Consider the following 22,065-nt stretch of genomic DNA (forward strand, 5'->3'; position numbering starts at 1 on the left):
ATGAAGGTTCATAGCAGCCAACAAAGCACTTAATAACATTTTATAGACAGACAGACAGACAGACACACACACACACACACACACACACACACACACACACACACACACACACACACACACACAATGACATTTCATAGGTTAATAGTGTGCTCAAATGCCTTATGCTCCCAGTCATTTGTCAACATTAGCTTTCTAAAAGGGACAGTTCACTGATATGCAAGGGACTGGCATTTTACACAGTCAGAGACATTCATTATTAATAGCTGTCATGGACAGAGGGAGCGAGTTAAGAGAGAGGAGGAAGAGATAGAGTAGGGCATCATAAATCAGTGATGACGTCAAGAACTCCACAAAATCATTCATTAAAATTCACTCATCACTACATTTCATACAATATTTACAATGCTGCTTTAAAATAAATGAGTAAATAAATCAGCCATCAGGTGATGCTGTAGAAGCAAAGCAGCACAACACGCTTCCATGGCATATTCAGACATCTTTTGGGTCAGTCAGTCAGTTTTAGTCAGGTCACTCACATTGAGGTTCTTCAAGGAGTATTGATACGGACCAGATCGTCCTGGTCAAAGCAGGCATCATGTGTATGTTTGTACACATTTGAATTTGGCGGTGTGGTTCTGCACACGTGATGCTCCGGAAGAAATCTAAACAACTGACAAAACAATCTCATCTCGATGTCCATTTAGTAGCAGTTCCAGAGCTTTTTTCCTCATGTCACAAAATCTCTGTCAGCAGATGGATTCAGTGCAGATGGACAAAGGATGGATGAACCCGACTCTGAAACTTCCCTCAGCTTTACAGAGCTTTTCATAGTGAGCTTTAGCTTAACGTTGTTCCGTAACTTCTGGATGTTTAAATAAGCAACTGTTTGCTTACTCCCCATATCAACTTTCCGCTGAGTCGTTTTAGGTTTAAAGGTTTAAAAAGATGAACACCTACAATACAAATCCGATCAAAGATTCTTATTTTCATTTTCAATTAATCTAGCAATTATTTTGTTTTGTGAGACCTCAAAATGAGACTTGGTTTAAAATAACAAACATTACGGACGAAGCGAAAGGTAGAAACAAACGTTTCATTTTTCTGTACAGTCCTTCCTATGATGTTTTCTGACACTTAACACTAACGATCTCAGTCTGTCAGTGGCAACAATTGCAGCCCATTTTGCAGCTGTCAGGCTGCAGCACTCTCAGTCGATACTGGACCAATTTCCGAAATCGTTGTCCCCATTAGTCACTTAAGCACAAAAACATGGGGAAAATAGGGTCCAGGTTGAAAATGGATCATGAAGTGAGACTGATTGTCAATTGCTGTTTTTCAAGGTCAAGATTGAGTTGATTATATGGACCACCTAGTGTTAAGATGAGATGAGTCGTATATATGGAACATTTAACAATAAAACAACCTCCACGCTGCCTGAACTAAACCAATGCTGCACATAAAGAAAGGTGTGTTTACAGAGATCATCCCCGCAGCACCAGTGCAGAATGGACGGGTGACTGGTTCAGGATGGAAACCACCGTGTGTGTCGACTCTGATGTCCTGCTGTCGGTCAATTAGGTTTCTCTCCTCTTTTCTCTAATGGGTCTGTGTTTCCTTCCTGTTGGGGAGCTGATGGAAGACACACCTAGCAGCTGGCTTTGCAACACATGCACATGCACCCACACAAGCACGCACACACACACTGACAGGAAACAATTTGGCAGATCACTTGGCAAACTGGTGGTTACTGGACAATATACTGTAATGGTCATCAAACGTCGCCATCAGCTACTACAAACATCTTCTCCCACATCACATATTGTATAACTGCAACCATTAAACAATATAGAGAGGCGAAGTACCTCCTCTTCTGGTGGACCACCATGAAACCTTATTTCAGAGATGTTTTTGTAGTCAAGGCGAGAGACAAATCCGTTTGAATTGTGCCATGAATTACACACATGACGTTTGCAAATTTAAAAGATAATTTTGCAAGTCAAGAAATTCACAGTTTTCCGTAAAGCTGTTGATGTATTTGACTGTGAAAATACATGATCAAGACTACACACAAAAGTCCTGTAAGTGACGTATCGATGGAGCTACGATGCCAGCCAACTCAGATTTATGTTGAGCACAGAGGATTTCCTCAGCAGATGAATGTGAAAACAATTTTCTGGTGTCAAACTCTGCACATACATCATTCAGCACAGTGAAGGTCAAACATCCAAGGGAAATAACAAGGGGCAACAAAAAGGATGCCACCAAGGACACAAAGATATCACATAAACAGAAAGGATCTGTGAGTGTCAGATTTTAGACAAAAAATCTTCTGCATGTCGCCCTCCATTTAGAAGATCGGTGGTTCGATCCATGTTTCTTTCGGTCCGCATGTCAAGGTGTCCTTGGGCAGACACTGAAATTTCTGCACATAGTTGTGTGAATGATGGTATCTAATACGGTGGTGTGGTGGTTAGCACTGTTGCCTCACAGGGAGAGAGTTTCTTGTTCGAATCCCGGCTGGGGCCCTTCTGTGTGGACTTTGCATGTTGTCTGCATGGGGGTTCTCCGGTTTCCTCCCACAGTCCAAAGACATGCATGTGTTAGGTTCATTGATGACTCTGAAAATTGCCCTTAGGTGTGAATGGTTGGCTGTCTATGTTGGTCTCTATGTGCCCTGCGATAAATTGGCGTCCTGTCCAGGGTGTACCCCGCCTCACGCCCGATGTCAGCTGGGATTGGCTCCAGCCCCCCCGCGACCCCGAGGGACGAGCGGTTGAAGAAGATGAATTAATTACTTATTAATAATCTAAAGCAAAGCCAGAAACTCAAATATCTCATCTTGTCACTTTCTGACTGCTAGAAATTGAACAAAAATGTTATTTTTCTGTGGTCTCCGGCTTTGGGCTGACAACATTCATTAATAGGTGTGATTTATTTCTCCACACAGGCTGAAACCTGAAGAAAGTCAAATCTGAAATGCTGCCATCCATTCCATTCCTCTACCTACTTTCTCTATCTTTTCCCACATCTCTCGTCAGCTCCCGGTTGTCCATCGTCTGTCCTTCCATTTTTGGAAAGGCCAGCCAGTGTACCTCTATGAATAAATTACAGATAGAACCTAACAATACAGTAACACAGACCAAGATGGAGAAAGAAAGATGATAAGAGACTGTTGCTGAGGGGGTAGGGTAAGAGAACATCATCGCTGGGAGTGAAATCAGTGAGGGAGAAGGAGGTAAAGGGGGATGAAGAGAGAGAGAGAGCGAGAGAGACACAGAGAGAGAGAGGCTCAGTTGTAATGTATTATGTATCAGAATGGGCAGACCAGCAGGAAAAAGCATATGAGAAAGTGTACTGTCATATGTTCCAGTGTGTGTGTGTGTGTGTGTGTGTGTGTGTGTGTGTGTGTGTGTGTGTGTGTGTGTGTGTGTGTGTGTGTGTGTGTGTGTGTGTGTATGAAATATGAACAAAACGAATTTGTACATAATAAAGTGCTTAAGTACTATTATTTGTTCTTAAATACAAAATTCTAATTTTAGAATGGGCAAAAAACAACGCATCTGAACCGCATGAGAGAAACTGTTTGGTTATTGCCACAAACTGTCTTGGATTATCATAACGCGGGCTTGTCTGTAAAGGGAAGACTCATGGGAACATTTGACCCGTTTTCATTCAGATATCTTGAGGTCAGAGGTCAAGGGACCCCTTAGAAAATGGCCATGCCAGTTTTTCTCTCACCAAACTTTAGCCGAACTTTGGAGCGTGATTTAGAACCATCCCCCTATCTTTAAAATTGAGTCCCCTATAGCCTCTGAAAAAAATTCCTCACCCATCGATAGGTCATCCAAATATTACAAGTTTGAGTTATTATTGTGGACGCTAGGTGTCACTATCACTATATGGGAATATCAGTCAGCTGGTAATCACATCCGATCAAGAGCACTTAATCAACTGGAGTTTGGAGCTATCCTGACGAAAATCAATATGGATGCTGATTTAAGCCCTATTCGGACAGGATTAGTTTAATGTGGGGACTGTCTGTCTTTGTGTCTGTCTCTTTCTCTCTCTTTTTCTTCTCCCCAACCGGTCATGACAAATGGCCTTCCTCCATAGAGCTGGGTCTGTTCGACGTTCCTGCCTGTTAAAGGGAAGGTTTTCTTTGCCACTGTGTGAACAATTGCTGGATTAATACTGTTTATAATAACAATAATTATAATAATAATTATTATTATTATTAAAGATATTGCGACTTGTTGCTCATGGGGGAATTGTTGGGTCTCTGTAAATCATAAATAAGTCATAGAGTGTGGTCTTTACCTACTCTATATGTAAAGTGTCTTGAAATAACTATTGTTAGGATTTGGTACTGTAAATAAAATTCAATTGAACTGGACGTGGGGTAAGGTCATTTTTACCTGGGATTTTAGTCCGAAAAGGTCACAGCATTGTTGACCCCAGAAACCCTGAGTGTTTGGCAGACCTCACATCTCACTGGACATCTGAACATGTTGAACAGAAGCTTTCAAGTAGAAGAAGATGAAATCATTTGTTGTGAAGCTTCAACTTTCTGATATACAAATAAGCGGCAGCAATGCTGCACACTTCCCATCTCTTTCAGAAATGATTTCTTTTTTCGCAAACGATATGTGACTGTGTTCACATTACTGATGACAAAATTGGACCAGCGCTTTCAAGATTTCCCTGTCATTGAGAAGGACGTTCCCCTGATCATAAATCCTTTCTCTGTGGATGTGGAAGGACCAGCGACAGACAGTTGGAGCTTTCTGAAATGCAATGTGATGATGTGATGTGATGTGATGCAGCTCCCACTGGCAGACCTCTACTGGGATTTCCACAGTTGAGGCACCTTGCCAAATCATTCCCAGTTTATTTGGCCCTATGTGAGCAAACAGCAGCAGACTGAGGTCCAAGACAACTGACAAACCGCCACTACAAGGCTTACACCTGGCCTGAAAGCAAGTCTACAGTCCACGGCCCAGTATCTGTATTCTGATATTTACTGATGAGTAAAATTGAATGGTGATAAAAGCATCTTACTGCAGCTTTAAGTGTACAACACAAAGGGCTTAAAGCTCGCTCATTAAGAAATCTTTTATATCAAAAGGCTTGTAGCTTTTTCTTCTTCATGCATCCCCTGGCATGAGAAGTTTGGACACCCCTGTTCTCAGCTCATTGCATCCTGGTACTCTAAACTGTAAAACATGTGTTCAAGCAGCAGAAACCATAACATTTTGGATACAGGGACAGGAATTCTGGGTGGAGATCATTTGAACATGCATTGATTAATTAGCTCCTTTAAAAAAATACATGGCTAAAAAAAACGGTAAGTAAAATCACTTATGTAAAAACTTTCATCGCCCTGATTCACAAAAGTAAAAAACAATTGTCTCATCTATCAAAGTTGTGACTAAAAGAAGAGGCTGCTGTTAACAAGCACCGAGGTTAAGAACAAAGAAATGGAGGAGGTGAAAGAAGAGAGAGAGAATAAAGCAGGAGAAAGAGAAAGAAGAGATGGTGGATGGAAGGACAGTAGGACATACATCACGCACACATTATATGACCAGCCTTTCTCCGTTGAGGACATTTTAACGACATTCTAACGATACTGGGTAAAATAATTATTAGGGGCTACACAACAGACTTATGCTGTGGACGCCACGTCCATGGTGGACATGATGACGTGGATTATAAAATGGAGGTAGAGAGAGAAAATGCCGAGGGGCAGAGAGAAGAGACAGCACAGAGAAAACAACAGAAAGTGCCCAAAGTTTGAGGTTATCTCAAGCTGAAACTAAACAAAACTCTGTACTGTGTGTCTACTGTAAAACCAAACTAGCCTACCACAAAAGCACGACGGCAAAACTTAAAAGTAACCGGTCTACGGATCCAGTTTCCATGGAGCCACTCAACTCAAGGTTACATTAACAACGTAACAAGGTAACATCTTACATTATTTAATATGCAAGTTGAAGATTTGCCATTACTAGTAACTCTTTAATGTATTGGGTACTGCAAACGTGGGTTCTGCAGTAGAACACAGCTGGACTACAACGTCAAGAATTGTCAAGATTACAAAGTGGAATGCCATAGTCAGCCTTCAACCATCGCTGCTTAAAGTACATATTTATGTTCTTCTGCATCAGTAATGCAGCGGACACCTACAACTCATTTCTGAAGCCTGAGTTTCAAATGTTTTATTTTCAGTGGCACTTACATGGGATTTCATTATTTCATTTATGAACTAATGGTTTGGCCGTGGTAGTAAATTTCTTTTGATGAACGTGTCATCTCTGACTTTTGCTGATTTTGTTTCACAGCTAAGAAGTCAATACATTATGATGATGTCTTGCTCACGTTGAGGGATGCAGTCTGATTGTGCTCCCCATAATATACCAGTGTGCAAACAGATGTGTATGAGAAAGAAAATGAGTATCTCCTCAATACAGAATAAAAAAAATCAAACACTGGAGGCGGCACACATGGTGGGCTCTCTTTTCAGCTTTTTTTCAATAAGTGCAGCTGCTCTTGAAAAACACAGGTACGAGCATGAGGTTCTACTTAGGCAACTGTGTTGTTTAATTGAGAAGTTTCTAACTTCCACTGCAGCCCAGAAAACAGTCTCTTTCAGACAGCCAGCCTATCAGGGATCAAGCAAGTGGTATGATTAACTGGGTGAAAGAAAATAAGAAGTCAACACAGCACAAACACCATCCACAAACATTAGGCGGACTATGATTCAAAGAAGGCTCACTCCAATCAGAACTAAATCCACCTCCTCATTACTGACTAACAAATTGTTGGCAACATCAAAGTAGCTACCCAGACTGCCTTGTTAGGGACCAGCCAGCTCTACCCCAATGCAATCCCACGACGGAGAAAAACAGACGACGGTACGACACACAGAACATCTCATCCTTACAAAAAGTCAAAAGACGAGGATTAAAAGAGACAGACAGTCAGGACGAGAGAATGAAAACAACTGAGAACAGACTGATGTGAAGAGAGAAGGAAAAACTAAAATTATTATGGGAAGATGGGAAAAAGAAAAAAGAGATGAAAGCAAGTGTTCCCTCTTTTCGACATCAATCCACTCCAACGTGAGGAAGATTTCTGAGGAAGAGCACATGTCAGAAAAAGATACACAAACTCTTAACAGTGACTTTGATGTTGAGAAAAAGACTGCTCCTGGAGACATCTCCAAAACTACTACTTACATTTACACTTGTCAGCCCCATGAGGAGGAAAACAAACTAGAACGTTGGCACACATCTGGATACATGCATCATCCCAACACTGTTTGTAAATACACACACACACACACACACACACACACACACACACACACACACACACACACACACACACACACACACACACACACACACACACACACAACCCAAACACCACAGAATGGACTGAACGCAGACTTCTCTCACATGTCTCTGTTATTTCTTCCAATGCACTCATGTACGGCGGTGTGCACATGGATATACAGTACATTTAGAGTATGTTTGTGCAGACATGCATAAATACATGCATGTACAAACAGCACATACAGTAAATCCCTTCTAGACCCCCTGCTGGCAGTAAAAATTGTTCATTTTTTGCTCGAGCTGACTTGAAAGGGACGTTTTTAGAAAGTGAAGAGAAAGAAAGGAAGAGGGCGGAATGGCAGACAGAAAAATTCCTCTAGGCAATTATTACTGTCTGTGCGTGCATGAGTTCGTGCGTGCATGCGTTCGTGCGTGCATGCGTGCGTGCGTGCGTGCGTGCGTGCGTGCGTGCGTGTGTGCGTGTGTGCTTGCGTGCATCTATGTGTAGACTAGCGGCATGAAATGACAGGTGTGAAAGGTGACCAGTTGGGGTCATTGAAGATGCAGAAAATAGGGAGAGACATACTGACAGATAAATGTAGAATGAAGAGGAATCTGTCGGACAGATTCTCACACACACACGCACACACACACACACAGACATGCACACACACACACACACACACACACACACACACGCGCGTCAATGAACTGAGAAAAAACACACACCGAGACTCTTATTTGTCATGACAGCAGGGCAGTAAATTGAGCATAAACTGTAATCACACTGCAGAATAGCATTTGCATCTTTGTATATCTGTGTGTTTGTGTATTTAGTGGTGTTTGTCTCCGTGTGTTATCATTTAGAGGTTATAAGTTTCGGGGACAGAAATTGTCAGTGGGGCATGCTTCTTAGCATTTAATCAGCATATAACAGGGCTGCTGCTTTAACACCCAATCAGACTGAGAAAATGCTGTCTGAATGCAAATTAAGTCCACCCCTCCAACCAGACCAGCACTTCTGCAAGACTTTCAAATAATGATGGCTGAAAGTGCATATGCATGTAAGTGTGTATGTGTGTGTGTGTGTGTGTGTGTGTGTGTGTGTGTGTGTGTGTGTGTGCGTGTGTGTGTGTGTGTAAGCCTGCATTAATGTGTGTAATTTCTTCTTTAACACACATGTGGCTCAGGGCAGAGTGTGTTCCTACTGGAAAACAAGCAAGGGTCAAGGACAATCTTTGTGTGTTTGTGTGGGAGCAGTTTATGGTCTCTTTACCACTGTGTTGCATGCATGTGTACTTAAATGTTATACACTACGTCTAACCAACAAAGTCACAGTACATGTAGCACAATGCCTGTAGTACAATGTAGTGGAGGTCAGAAAATTATAGAATATAGTTGTGGGTGTAAATTCACCATGTGCTGGTTATCTGTGGAGTTGTGATGGAGGCCAAAAATACAGCAGAAAATAAGTTTTGCATGATGTTTTACAAAATGTTACCTATTAGCTTTAACCCAGGCTGGATTGCCAACGGAGAGAATCAAAATCAACCCCCCCCCCCCCCCCCCCCCCACACACACACACACACACACACACACACACACACAAACACGCACACACACATTGAATATCAATAGACTACTCAATGGACCGTTCAAATTATGTAACACCACATACTTTGGCATTATATGTACCTCCCTCCATACAAAATACATCATAATTATTCAGAATACATCACAGGCTTATTGTTGCTCAGACTAAACGGTTGCCATCTATTTTTTGTGTGTGTATGGAGTCGTTCTTAGACAGGAAATATTCCTGCTGCCTGAAATGACTTTATATGTGTAAAAGACAGTATTCTTACAAATCCTGGGCTTTAGGTAAATGCATCAAGTCTCTGCCACAGCTCAACGTGACTTGATTTTTACTACTCTACTGTGCAATTTATAGGCCTCTGGTAGAAGCACTTAACATTTCTGTTCATGTGTATGTGGAACTTGTTGAGGAAATGGCTGTCAAGAGCACTTTGTGACAGTGTGGTAAACAAAGTTGGTTTTGAGTTTACATAATCTCCATCCCGTGATTTTAAAACCCATCAGCTTTCTCGGAGAGCCATTCCTTGGTGTCTTTGGTCTCCCACTGCAGTGTGACTCACTCAATTGTGTACGATCCCAGCTCTTTGAGTCTATCTGCAGCTCATCAGCTCAACTCAACATACCTCCTTGTTTTCCCGTAAGAATACAGTGTAATCATATTCATGCTATTCTTCAGTATTCTTCAGTTGTTGCTGCTGTACTGCCTGCAGCTAATTTTGTATGTACAGTATAACACATTTCTAACTTTTCATTTCTATCAGGTTAATCTATTAACATGTTGCATTTTTGATTTAGATAAAAATAGTTGTCTTCTTGCACGTATTTTACTTGTGGTATTCCTCAGGGATCAATGCAAGGCCTCATACTGTTTATAATCTCCATGTTGCCTTTAGGTATCTGTCTCTCTAAAACTCAATACAGTCAACACAGTTCACTGTATCCTGGCCTGTGTTGCAGAATAACAAACAGATTTTTGTTGACCTCAGACTTCCCTTGCACCACCAAGAGCACTCTTTCGATGCCTCGCTTCCAAAATCAAGCACACTATGACTATGGGGGTAATTTTTGACTGTCATCTCTCCTTCATCAGTGGAAAAATCCATTTCTTCCGACCCCGCAAATGTTTCTCGGCGTCTTGATTAGTGCAATTCCTTTTCACGCCAATCAAAAAGGTCAAAATCTATCTCCCATCTTCAACTTCAAAACACAGCTGCCAGGCTGCAAACCAACACCGTTTGACTGTCAGGATCAGGCCAGGTTTAAAGATCACGCTGCTTACATGCAAAGCCTTACATGGTGGGGTTTCTGATTACATTCTCTTTGAGATCTTTCAACACGGTTTTGTGGTCAAGCTGTGTATCTCTCTGTCTGAGGATGTTATTTGGGCTTACTCTATTTTCTTTTTTAAATCCCATCTCAAAGCTGTTTTAATGCAACAGGATTTTCCTTATCTTTATTTATTCTTTGTCATTTTAACAACGTGATAACTGCCTCGTGCTCTTCCTACAAGTTTTAACGAGTTGATTGTGTGCTTGCTTGACTTTTCTTTCTTTTATCTTTTGGCCCTTTGTTTTACCTGTTGTAAAGCACTTTGTAATGTTTTGAAAAGTTATAAAGTAAAGTAAAGTAGTAGAAGTAGTAGTAGTATGAGGTAGTAGTAGTAGTAGTAGTAGAAGTATTTATTTAATATACTTTATGTACAGAATCAAATAAGGTTTTTCTTCGGTCTGTCCGCTTTAGGATTTACACAATTAAAGAAGAGTTTTCAGCATAGAAGAAGATAATTATTTACTACTTTTCTTTTTTTTTTTAAGAAAAAAACATTTTCTGGTGCCAGCCTCTCAAATGGGAGGATTTGTAAGTTTCATCTCCTATTCATAAATTGGATATTTTTCAGATTTAGACGGGTGGTTTGACAGAAGAGGCAAAGTCACCATGGGAAATCTGGGGGAAATAATTTTTGTGTTTGTTTTGAGTTCTGTTTGCACACACTTCAATAGAAATTCAGCACAGCATGTGATTATAATATTTTGTTTACACCAAGATGAGGTTTTAGACCCAATACAGTCAGGGCAAGACTAGATGACTAGAGTGTCTCATGTCACAAACCTGTCTACAACAAAAATACGTTCCCGTAGAACTTAACCACACTCTCTTTTTGAGGGAATCAATGGTTTTCCTGAGGGATTACGGTGACAGTTTTAAACAACACGTTAACGTAGTTGATTGCTACAAAACTACTTTGTTAGGTTCAGGAAAATATTGTTGTTTGGGTTATAATGTTAAAATAAAGATGTTTGTTACATAACAAAATATAGGTATGCACATAAATTAACAAAATTGACTTTTGGTTTCATCTGGGACATGAACTGTGGTCTCCTAGGAGAAAGTCCTCGTTTTGGGGTTTTTGAGTCTAACCTTTTGTTTAAATTTGGATCACACATTGTGTCTTCAACAAAATGTATCCACAAAAAGTAATCTTGGTAAAACATTTAATGTGTCTGTTTGTAAGAAAAGGAAGAAAACCTTCCAGTAAATACTGTATGTACAGCATGTGTGTCACAAACATGTACAGTACTGTAAATACACAATACATGAAAAATGTACTGATTCATGCTTGTAAAAACGCATAAGCACACAGATTAAAAGAGGAAACATGGAAAACTGATGGAATATAATACGTCTATATGTAGGGTAACCTGTGACACCATTAGTTGCCAAGCAACCTGGACCACTCTTTTGATGAAACACCTGCCCTTCATCTATCAAGCCATCTCAGCATCCCTTTCCTTTCTGTGTCACACCTGTCTCGCTCTCTACCTCTCTGTCTGGGGGGTGAAAAGTCGGGACAGAGAAGTGGCAAAATAAAAAAGGAAGGATAGATGGAAACCATGGCACACAAATGAGGTGATGAAGAGAATAGAGAGTTAGTCTGTCTGAGATAAACAAACAAGTACTCACACACAACACTCAGCAAAAACAGTCAATAGTTTAGTGTCCACGTGATCAGAACAATCATCACCATGTTTCCATTTGGCAATCAGCATAAAAATAGCTGCGGAGTCAAAATACAGGACACATGGTAGCCTTCAGACAGAAAAACAAAAGTATATAGTAAATAACAGTATGTGTGTGTGTGTGTGTGTGTGTGTGTGTGTGTGTGTGTGTGTGTGTGTGTGTGTGTGTGTGTGTGCGTAGCTGAGAGTATGTCTGTGGATGTGTGCCGTATGTCTGTCTCTTCAGTCTGCATGTTTATATATGCTGAACGAGTCATTTCAGCACTACAAGCATCATAAAACCCCTGAATGTCACAAATTCAACACTTACAGCGCATCAGTGGCTTTATCTCTGTGTGAGTTAATCAATAGAGCGGATCGATAAGAAAAAGCCCTGCAGTCAGGGCAAGAGGAACCGGAGCACGGGAGCACATTCTGCTGCTCTACTGTAGAGACTGAGCATAACAATACGACAATAATAGTCACAATAAAAACTACTGTGAGAGCGTCAATAAAACTCTAGCCAACAAAAAACTAAATCTATAGCAGTAAAACATTGACTGTAATAATAAGATTCATGGTCAAAAGAGTACAACAGAAAACATTTGCAGAAAGAGCAACAGAAAACATCTTCAACATCCACAGCTGCAACAAAAACACAGTGGATATACAACAGCAGAGCATGACAGCAATAAAAACATTTAACAAAAGAACAACTAACACTTACAAAAAAGTGAAGACACGTCGCAAGCCACAACAACAACATCAACAACATGAAATCAGTTCACTGAAACAGTCATAGGAGTCGGTGACCACGGTGCCATTTTGTTACGCTTTCCTGCACAAAAAGCATGTTGTTGTGTAAGGAAATGATAAACAGGATGTGAGAGACGTGATCTCTCCTCGCTACACTGAGAACTTGTGAAAACTTGAGCTTTGTAAAAGGGGTTTTTGTGTCTGTCAGTTTCACATTCATAAATAATTTACTTCATCTTGTGCATCAGAGTCATCTTGTGCCATTTTAATCTCCCACTTCCTTTCAGCTGTTTCTTCAAATAGTCACTTCTACTCAACATACAGTATAACACTATTGGAAAATATTCCAAGAAAGAAGATGCTGGGCGATTCTCACATCCATGTATAAACCCTGTACACACACTCTAAGATAAGAGCCCTCTCTATTTCCATACCGTAACAAAGACCTGTTGTCTGCACTCCCTGCGATTTTTCCAACCGTCTAAATAAAGACACACACAGCTTGCCTGCAAAAACAAGAGAGTAAAGCTACACTTACACCAACTTAAATAGATGTAACTCTTCAGACTGAAATTGCACTGACCTTCAAACCTAATAGGCAAATGCGTTCAAGCAGCGTAGGGTCACACCAGAACAACAAACCTTAAACACCTGCTTCACAAAGACTGCACGAGCTAAACGCATGTCAAACCTGATTCGCTGTATGCTACCACTTATGCTACGTTTATTAAGGGTTATTTACTCCATAGGCTACAAGTAAACACACACACACACACACACACACACACACACACACACATACATATTTATACATATACACCTCTACTATCAATGAGGTCTCGTCAAACAAACAAAGGGGTGCTTGATAGATGTTTAATTAAACCAGAGCTCTGTGTCCCAACCACAGCTGCCTCACCTCCCACCTTAATCTCTTAAGAGAGTGCGCACACACACACACACACACGCCCGGTGTTGCAGCTGACAAAAACACCTTAAAAAACACTCACACACACAGTTGTGTCTGTCCCTTGGATTACTGACAGCAACACAAATGTGGCCATACAGAATCACACACACACACACAAACACATGTAAACACACACACACACACACACACACACACACACACACATGTAAACACACACAAACACACACATGTAAATACACAAACACACACACACCAACACGCACGCACGCACACACACACACACACACACACACACACACACACACACACACACACACACACACAAACACCTGTCTGTGGCAACAGTCCGTAGAGATAAGAAGGCTGACAGGAGCTGCTGGAGCCAAAGCTGGGAACCATGGGAGCTGTCAGGCTCATTTCCCCGAGACACCTCCAAGCTCATACACACATAAACACACACACTTGTGATGGTATTGTATTGACTTAAATTCACTCCCTGGAGCTGTGCTCTTCGCATGACTGCCAAATACTGTAGTTCATCCAAACCTTCCTCCATCACTAAACCTGCTGTAGCTTTAATCATGTGAAACCTTAAACCTAACTGTAATTCTAGCCTCCATCTTTAAAATAACGCTTCCTAATAAGGTGTGAGAAACAGCCATTACAAGTGACCAGCTGGCCAGGTCTTCTATTCTTGTGTAGGACCCACAATAGAAACAGCAGAGAAGGCATACGATACTGCACAGTAGTACTGTTTCAGCTTGGTCCAGCCTGGAGATGTACTGGCTGTAACAAAAGCGATTCCATTAGAAGCAAACTTGATTATATTTATGCACTGAGGTTGTTCATGTCAGAGTTGAATATAATAAGCATGTCAGAATGTCTCGTTTTTGAGACTAGACCAACTAGTCCTTGGCTGGTGAAAATGTAAAGCTTAGCTCTCTAACTGCTTTCTTCATGTACATCATATGCCAATATACAATGGCACCATTACCTCAGATTACCTCAGACTATCAGATTACCATCTTTTGTCTCAATTTTAGTCTATAAAATGATCCTGGCTCACAGTTGTATACGATGATGTCAGTGTTATGTAAAATCTAAGGACTAGAACACTGTCAATAATCTGACTGAAAAACAGCATGTGTGTTTTTAATCTCTGTTTGTCTAATTAGTTTATCTTAATAAATATGAACAGCTGGGCCACATGAAGTTGTTCCAGAGTAGACTGTCTACTAAACCTCCTTGACTCCATATTTGTTCCATTTACATCTCAATTACGGGGCGTACAGTTTCTGCTAGAGATGCACACTGATTTATATTGGCTACAGGAAGTCACTGATTACCAGGCAAACCAAGGAGAACCAAACAATGTTTAGCTAAAGCTAATAATAAAATGGGTTTCCACTTTGTTAGTGATCATGAGTTGTATTACATAGATTGCACTCTGTTTAACATTAATGTTTAACAGCTTGTTGGCATCCCTAAATGAATGCATCCATCTTCCTCCCTCTGGCTTAACTACACATATACAGACTAAAATACAAGCCTTGTTATGGCATTTATTGAGTGCATTGAGTTGGATGAATGTGGAGCAGTAATGGAGCTCATACCGCTCTGAGCTACGTGGACATGTTTTTATTTCCTTTTGGATTTCACTAAAATATATATGTATACTTTCCTACCAGCCTGGTGTATGGACTTCCATCAGAGCAATGATGCTTATTCAGCTTCATTACACAGTATCACAGGTCTGTCCACAATAGGAATTTTCCTATTGCTTTAAAACATTTTTTACTAATTGACTGGATGGATGGAGTGGTGTGTGCATGTGTGTGTGTGACTCAGGAGGACAGGGGATGACTTGTGACTGGTTCTTTTGTTTTTTTACACTGGCCAACCACTTATGGAGCTCCTCGAAAAAAGCCCCAGATCAGAGGTAAATCGACATTGAGTCGTTGCTCTCAAATCCCGGATTCCTTTCAGTGTGTCTGGGAGCCACAGCTAATGAGAGTGCAAGCGAAGAGTTGAGGGGAAACTTGAGGGAGGGGTTCTCCTGTAACAATGGAAACTTTACTGTATGTGTAGCATTTGCAAAACAGACCAAAGTTGTTGTTGTTGCACTTAGAGGTCACAGGCTATGAATAGTAAAGACCTGTGACAACCCCTAACCCTAAATTTCTATTACTCCTTGGTTTCAACTCTACAAATCACCACACAAATAACTTTTGGAGAGCAACCTTGTGGAAGATCTTGTAGCCTAGTGTGTGATCCCCTTCGGTGGTCAGTCATATGTGTAAAAACCTTCAAGACCCTCGGTTACAAGACAGACTGCTCAGTGATAACCTTGACATTACTGAAATCCAGGAGAGCAACCTGATGAGCAATTTGATGATACTAAGTTTATGTTATAGTATGTTGAGAGAGTTTATTCCTTCAGGTTGGTCAGAGGCGAAATTAGAACCATAGGGGATTCAGAACGCCTTTAAGACCCAAACCCAGAATACCCAAATTACTTGATTAAAACTGCTGAATATATTATCAAAGCTCTTCAAAGCTTAATCATAAACCAGTGGAATTTTAGTACTGGCGATTGAATGTCTCTCACGGAACAAATGTCTGTTTTGGAGCCAAGAGTTGACTTGACCTTTGACTATTTATTATAGAGCTTTTCGACACACTTGCTCATCTTTTGTACTGATGATTCAGCTGGAAGTGCTTCACGGACTCCAAGCTTTGCCTCATAATATTCATGCAGATAATTAATGGGAGCATGCAACCAAATATTCTTTCAGTTCAGTATTTCAAAAATAATTAGGTGCTTAATTTGCACATCAAATGAAGAACATGGAAGTTTTTACCATGGTACAGCTCCTTGATTTATATTTGATCTTGTTTATTTCATTATTGAATTATCTATTATATACTGATGGCCTCCAAAAAGCCAATACATGAGTGAATTGAACACTTTTAAACCAAATGTTTTGCTGAAGCATACACATTCTGTAGACACAAACACACATATAAACACATGCAAACAACTCACAATGGTTCCTCTCTGCTTGCTCTTTGCTTTCACTTTATCTCTCTCTCTTGCCCCTCTCTTCTCTCTTCTCTCTATCCCTCTCTCTCTCTGAATATTTTAGTATTGATGAGCCCATTACTGATGATAACAGTGCAACGTCAGCATCCTTTCTCTCTCACTCACACACACACATACACACAGGAATCAGGTTACAACTCTGCTGCTGCTGTGTACTTTTGTGCATGTGTGTGTGTGTGTGTGTGTGTGTGCGTGTTCAGCAGGAGGCTAAGGGATCTGACTTCCTGGCGTCAATCCAGTAAATTGCAATATTTTTCTGGCTGAAGAAGATTCACATGCACAACCACTGACACACAAATACACACACCCCAATACAGATTATGAGGACGATGCCTCTTGGCTTCTAAAATGATGCAAGATAAACCAGAGTGGACTGAATATGATAATGTATATATAATGTGATCCACAAAAGGCTGTTAAAAACCACATACAGCAACATAGAAACAGAGCAGCAAACCAGGGCCGTGAGCTATGAAGATATACATTATCAAAACATTATCAAAATGTCTCTCGTGTATTTATATATATATTTTCATATATAGTTTCCATCACGTTACAGAAATATTTATTAATATATTTATCAGTCATTTGGACGACGCTTTACGCTCTTATCCTTGCACTAAAGTCTTTAATAAAATGAGAAAATATTTTTAATTTGTAGAGTATTTAATTCATAAAGGAGTATGTATATATATATATATATATATATATATATATATATATATATATATATATATATATATATAAAAGGCTTATGTGTTTATTTCATATGGACAACTTTTTATCAAGTTAGCAGAAAACATGCTATATCGTGATATATATCGGGACGGATGATTTTGGCCATAACGCCCAGCACTACTGTACATCAAACATTACCAACTAGGGGGGAATGGAGGTCTAAAGCTAAGGCAGAATACATGGATGTGCTTTCTGAAACTGCAGAGCTTGGTTCAATATTTCTGATGAATAACTGGCTCTCAAAGCTACCATCCAAGATGCCAGAAAAACCATCATGATGATGGAAACAAAAGGCTGGGGATGTTGCTCTGGCTTGGTTTCATTGACCGCAATGCTCAATCACACGAGGGGAATATCCCAACAAGTACAGGCATGACATTGTGACCTTAACTGATTACCAAAGGTCTTGATGTCTAAGCAAGCAGGAGAGCAGCAGGTGAGACCAGCTACTGAAACTAATTGTATGTCAGAGAGTCCACCTGGCAGATTTATTATCCCTCCACAATTATGGTTATTTTCTCCTAGACTGGCTTACAAACGGCCAATGTAAGAAGCTTAGACTGTTCAGACAAGCTTTGATAGGTGACTAAAAGCCATTATCCATCAGTGATTTCCCTTATTGAATTTAATCCAATAATGAAGGAGGAGCAGATTAAATGAGGATTTTCCAACTTTGAGACAAAAAGGGGGTTGAAACTTGATATGAGGGAAATGTCTCTGTGTAATCAGCGTGTAATGGCATCACAATGTTATTATCCACAAATAATGCTCGTCAGCAATGAGAGAGGGAGGGAACACAGACTGTTTGACCGGTTTGGGTCTTGCATTAGTTCACTGGAGAGAAGGCGTTATGTGTTTACATGGCAAACTTTAATTTCAAACAGAAGAAACCTGTTTCAATATCATGAGGGCTCTACTTTAAAAGCCAACATTTAGTTGAACAGTGTGGCGCTAAAATTTTAAAGTTCATTTTTCTCCCTCCAGACAGGTGCCGCTGAGAGAAGATAAACAAACATACACAGACTGAACAACAGAAACACGTTCTCTGCTTCACATAGATAGGATGCAATGCTGGGCTGCTTTATTGCACTAATAATGAGTGTGTCAGCCTCCTTTGATCCGCGGCACATATTTGCTGTCCTGTGAAAATCACTTATCTCTAAAATGTCAACTTTTCATGAACAAGAAAAACAGCCTCAGGGTCAAGAACGAACATTCACGCTGAAAAAAAGTCGGGTGTCAAGCTCTGTGATGAGGCATTTTTAGAGTTTCAAAGAAGAAAACTGCACATAAGGGGCAAGTCTATGTAAAAAAATAAAATTAAAACCCACAAATTTGGTGAACAACGGTACCACCTTCTAATAAGGGACTCTTTAGACAGCGTTATTAATGGTCAATAAATCACATACTAACGCTTTAAGGATCAGTTATCTTATCTTATTTTCCTTCTAACGGTCTATAATTATAAAGCAGTCACATATATTGATAATCAGTTACAATACAAATAGGTTCATATGGTTGGGCGATAAGACAATATACATTTTTAACTGTATATCATCAATTGATAGCCAAATGTCTATCGTTTATATTTTTCTAATCAGTTTCTATTGCATTTCTTTTTTAAAAGCTGCCAAACTTTGTTACAGCAATATTTACGCCATTTGGACGGCACTCTACGTTATGTTCCTTGTTCATGCTACACATCAACATAGTATATTGTGATATATTGCGATATTGAGCTATGAATAATCTATACATCAGGATAGAAGATCTCAGCCCATACTCTAAGTTCATAATAAACTAATGTTGGTGCAGCTTCTGTGCAGCCCTATTCCACAAGGTAAGTCTAATCCAGTGGCGGCTGCAGGTCTTTCAAGGAGGGGAAGCTCATTTTTCGGGCCTACATCATAAATGTGTTTTTTTATATGTAAATTCTACTCTTCGTTCCTTTTCAAGAAAACGATCTGTGACCTTGTCATACCAACTACGTGTCTTTTCCAGGGACTTGATCAGTGTCCTCTCAATGGCCAGAAGAGCTAGGCTGGTTTAACGGCCTTGGCCCAGCTGGAGCTGCTGCGCCAGGCTACTGTGAAGAGTGACCGCCTGTGAGTGTGAGTGATCGTGAGTGTTAGTGAAGCTCCACAGCTGCCGCTGCTTGTTGGGGGAAAAAAACCATAGAGTGACGGAAAAAAAAATCGCCTAACACAACGCTCTACGCTTCCCCATTGAAGTCAGCAGAAGCTGAGCGTCCGCCTGTGTAAAGCACTGTGGCGCTGTGGGGATGAATGAGAAGGAAGTTGCGCCGGTTACCTGTGATAAGTAGGTTTTCTAGCGCGTATTTAGTCAATGAAATGTACACATAGCATTACATATTTTACCACTTTTTTTTCTGGTGACATTTTAGGAGAAGCTGAGCTTCCCTTGCAGTCTTAGAACAATCGCCACTGGTCTAATCCATCAAAGAGAATTTTCCACAACCTGGCAACCCGACTGGTTTGCTTATCAATATCTTACACCTGATCTATAAAGCATTGGTTACAGTAGCCTATGCAACCCTTATAAAGGATGCTATATTAGTGTTTTTTACTGGATTGTGAGGCTGCAACAGCCAAACAGTGTTTTAGGATAAGGTGGTCAGCTCAAAAGTCATTCCTTACATAAACATATGAACATAAAGACTGAGATAATGCATGAGAGCTAAAGCACCTAATTTATCTGCCCCATTAAGGAAGAATAGCCTATATCAGATACAAAGGCACAATAAGGTCAATAAACTCTCTGTAGAGCAGAGGAAACACACTATGAGAACATAGTGATATAATGGAGGTGCTGCACACCAGTTTAAACTGACAGCCACCTGCACGCTTCACCTTGGGTCTTCACTGAAGCTGTCAGGGGGAGTTATGACACCCAGCAGGTCACACTCACCACCATAAGCTACTACTTCACCCGTCTGTGTTTGGCTCAATGCTAACGCGCCGCGTTCACTGTGCGTGCGCTGTATGACGAAGTAGCAAGAAGCTTTAAGGTACAAACACAGCGCGCACGCACACACGCACACACACACACTCGACCCATCATACAGTAGTTTCAAGACACACACTTACATCTCGGAGGACGGCGGATGGCTACGGCAGAGGAGCGCGTGTCCGCACGCTTGTCCCATCGCGCATCCTGCCTCGCGCCTCCCCGGTTTACCCAAACAGCTGCAGTCAAGTGGACCTGGCGGGCGAGAGGAGGACAGGGGGGAGGAGGAGGTGAAGGGGGGCTGTCTGAGTGCCGGGACGGGGGTGAAGCAGGATAATAGACGATGGATGGATGATTGTGTGTGTGCTCCTCTCGCTTTCTCTCCCCCTCTGTCTGTGTGTCTCCGGTCTGCTCTCCGCTGCTGTCTCCTCTCGAGCTCTGACAGCGCGCGGGGATTGGTCGGGACCCAGTAAGTGATACTCGAGCTATGTTGAGCGAGGATATAACACGACTGAGCAGAGAGAGAGGGAGAGAGAGAGAGAGAGAGAGAGAGAGAGAGAGAGAGAGAGAGAGAGAGAGAGAGAGAGAGAGAGAGAGAGAGAGAGAGAGAGAGAGAGAGAGAGCGCGCTCAGCTGGTACTTTAACCGCGGAGCCACATGGACACATCCACGGTCAAACCGCACGTGCACGAAACTCCTCTGCGTGCGCCACAGACAAATCTTCCTCAGGTCGTGCCCGCTCTCCCGTGATCACCAAGTCATCCGTGAAAATGAAAGTAGTGTTGTTGTGAAGATTCAACTTTCACGGTGTTTCTTAACACCACAGCTGCGCATTTTCACACAACTCCTTCTATGTTCACTTCTTCTTCTTCTTCTTCTTCCTGCTTTCTGTAGATCTGGGACCACACTTGAACTTGTTTCCTCTCCCTTCCCAAACAGAGGAGATTTTATGCTCCTACTTGCAGGGTTTCACTATCCAACCACATGCTGTACTCGACTTCAGTGTGTCTATCACGGGGACAGAGGTCTCAAGGTCCAACAGAGATCTTCTGGCCTTATATGGCCTTTCCAGTACACACAAGGGAGCAGCAGGGATTCACTACAGAAACAAGAGCCTTTTAAATGTTTGCTGCCTTTAAATATCCTCAAGTGGCTTCAGATATCACATGTTTTACATTCTAAACACCAAGCAAGGCTTTTTGGACAACGTGCACATAAAACAAATAGAAAAATCAGTATTTTGCGTAAACAAAGCATCAGAAAATATCAACCCCCCTGTAGCCTACAGCCACATCACCTACACAGGTGTTCTCAATTACCTTCACTTGATTAGACCTCTGCTCAAGGATGGTGAGTATGTGTGTGCAAACGGTGTCTGATTGACAGCTCTGTCACTCTCCAAACACTGGTTTGTTGTTTCTGTTCTTCGTCGTCATCATCATCATCTCAGTCATTATTAATCTCCGCAGAGGGCTAATCAGCCATAACTGTGAACACCTGTGCGCTTGTGCAGGTCCTCTATAGACCTAGTGTTAATCCAAATACTGCGAAACATTAATACTCTATGTGCTTTGAGTTTTGGTGGTAGGGCTACACTTGTGTTAACATTTGGATTATAAATTGCAGCTTCATGTTTTCCTTTGACCTT

The 22,065-nt window shown here is 41.1% G+C and overlaps 1 protein-coding gene across 1 annotated transcript in view; it reads right to left on the minus strand.

The window, feature by feature from the left end:
- pde2a (phosphodiesterase 2A) overlaps positions 1 to 20,663 on the minus strand; it is a 150,781-nt gene extending 130,118 nt beyond the window's left edge. The window contains exon 1 of the mRNA XM_083914479.1: positions 20,559 to 20,663. Coding sequence (XP_083770605.1) covers positions 20,559 to 20,617 — 59 coding nt within the window. The 5' untranslated portion in view covers positions 20,618 to 20,663. The remainder of the gene's footprint in view (positions 1 to 20,558) is intronic.
- Between the last annotated feature and the right edge of the window lie 1,402 nt (positions 20,664 to 22,065).

The sequence above is a fragment of the Echiichthys vipera genome (genome assembly GCF_963691815.1).
Source record: "Echiichthys vipera genome assembly, chromosome: 5".
Classification (NCBI taxonomy): domain Eukaryota; kingdom Metazoa; phylum Chordata; class Actinopteri; order Perciformes; family Trachinidae; genus Echiichthys; species Echiichthys vipera.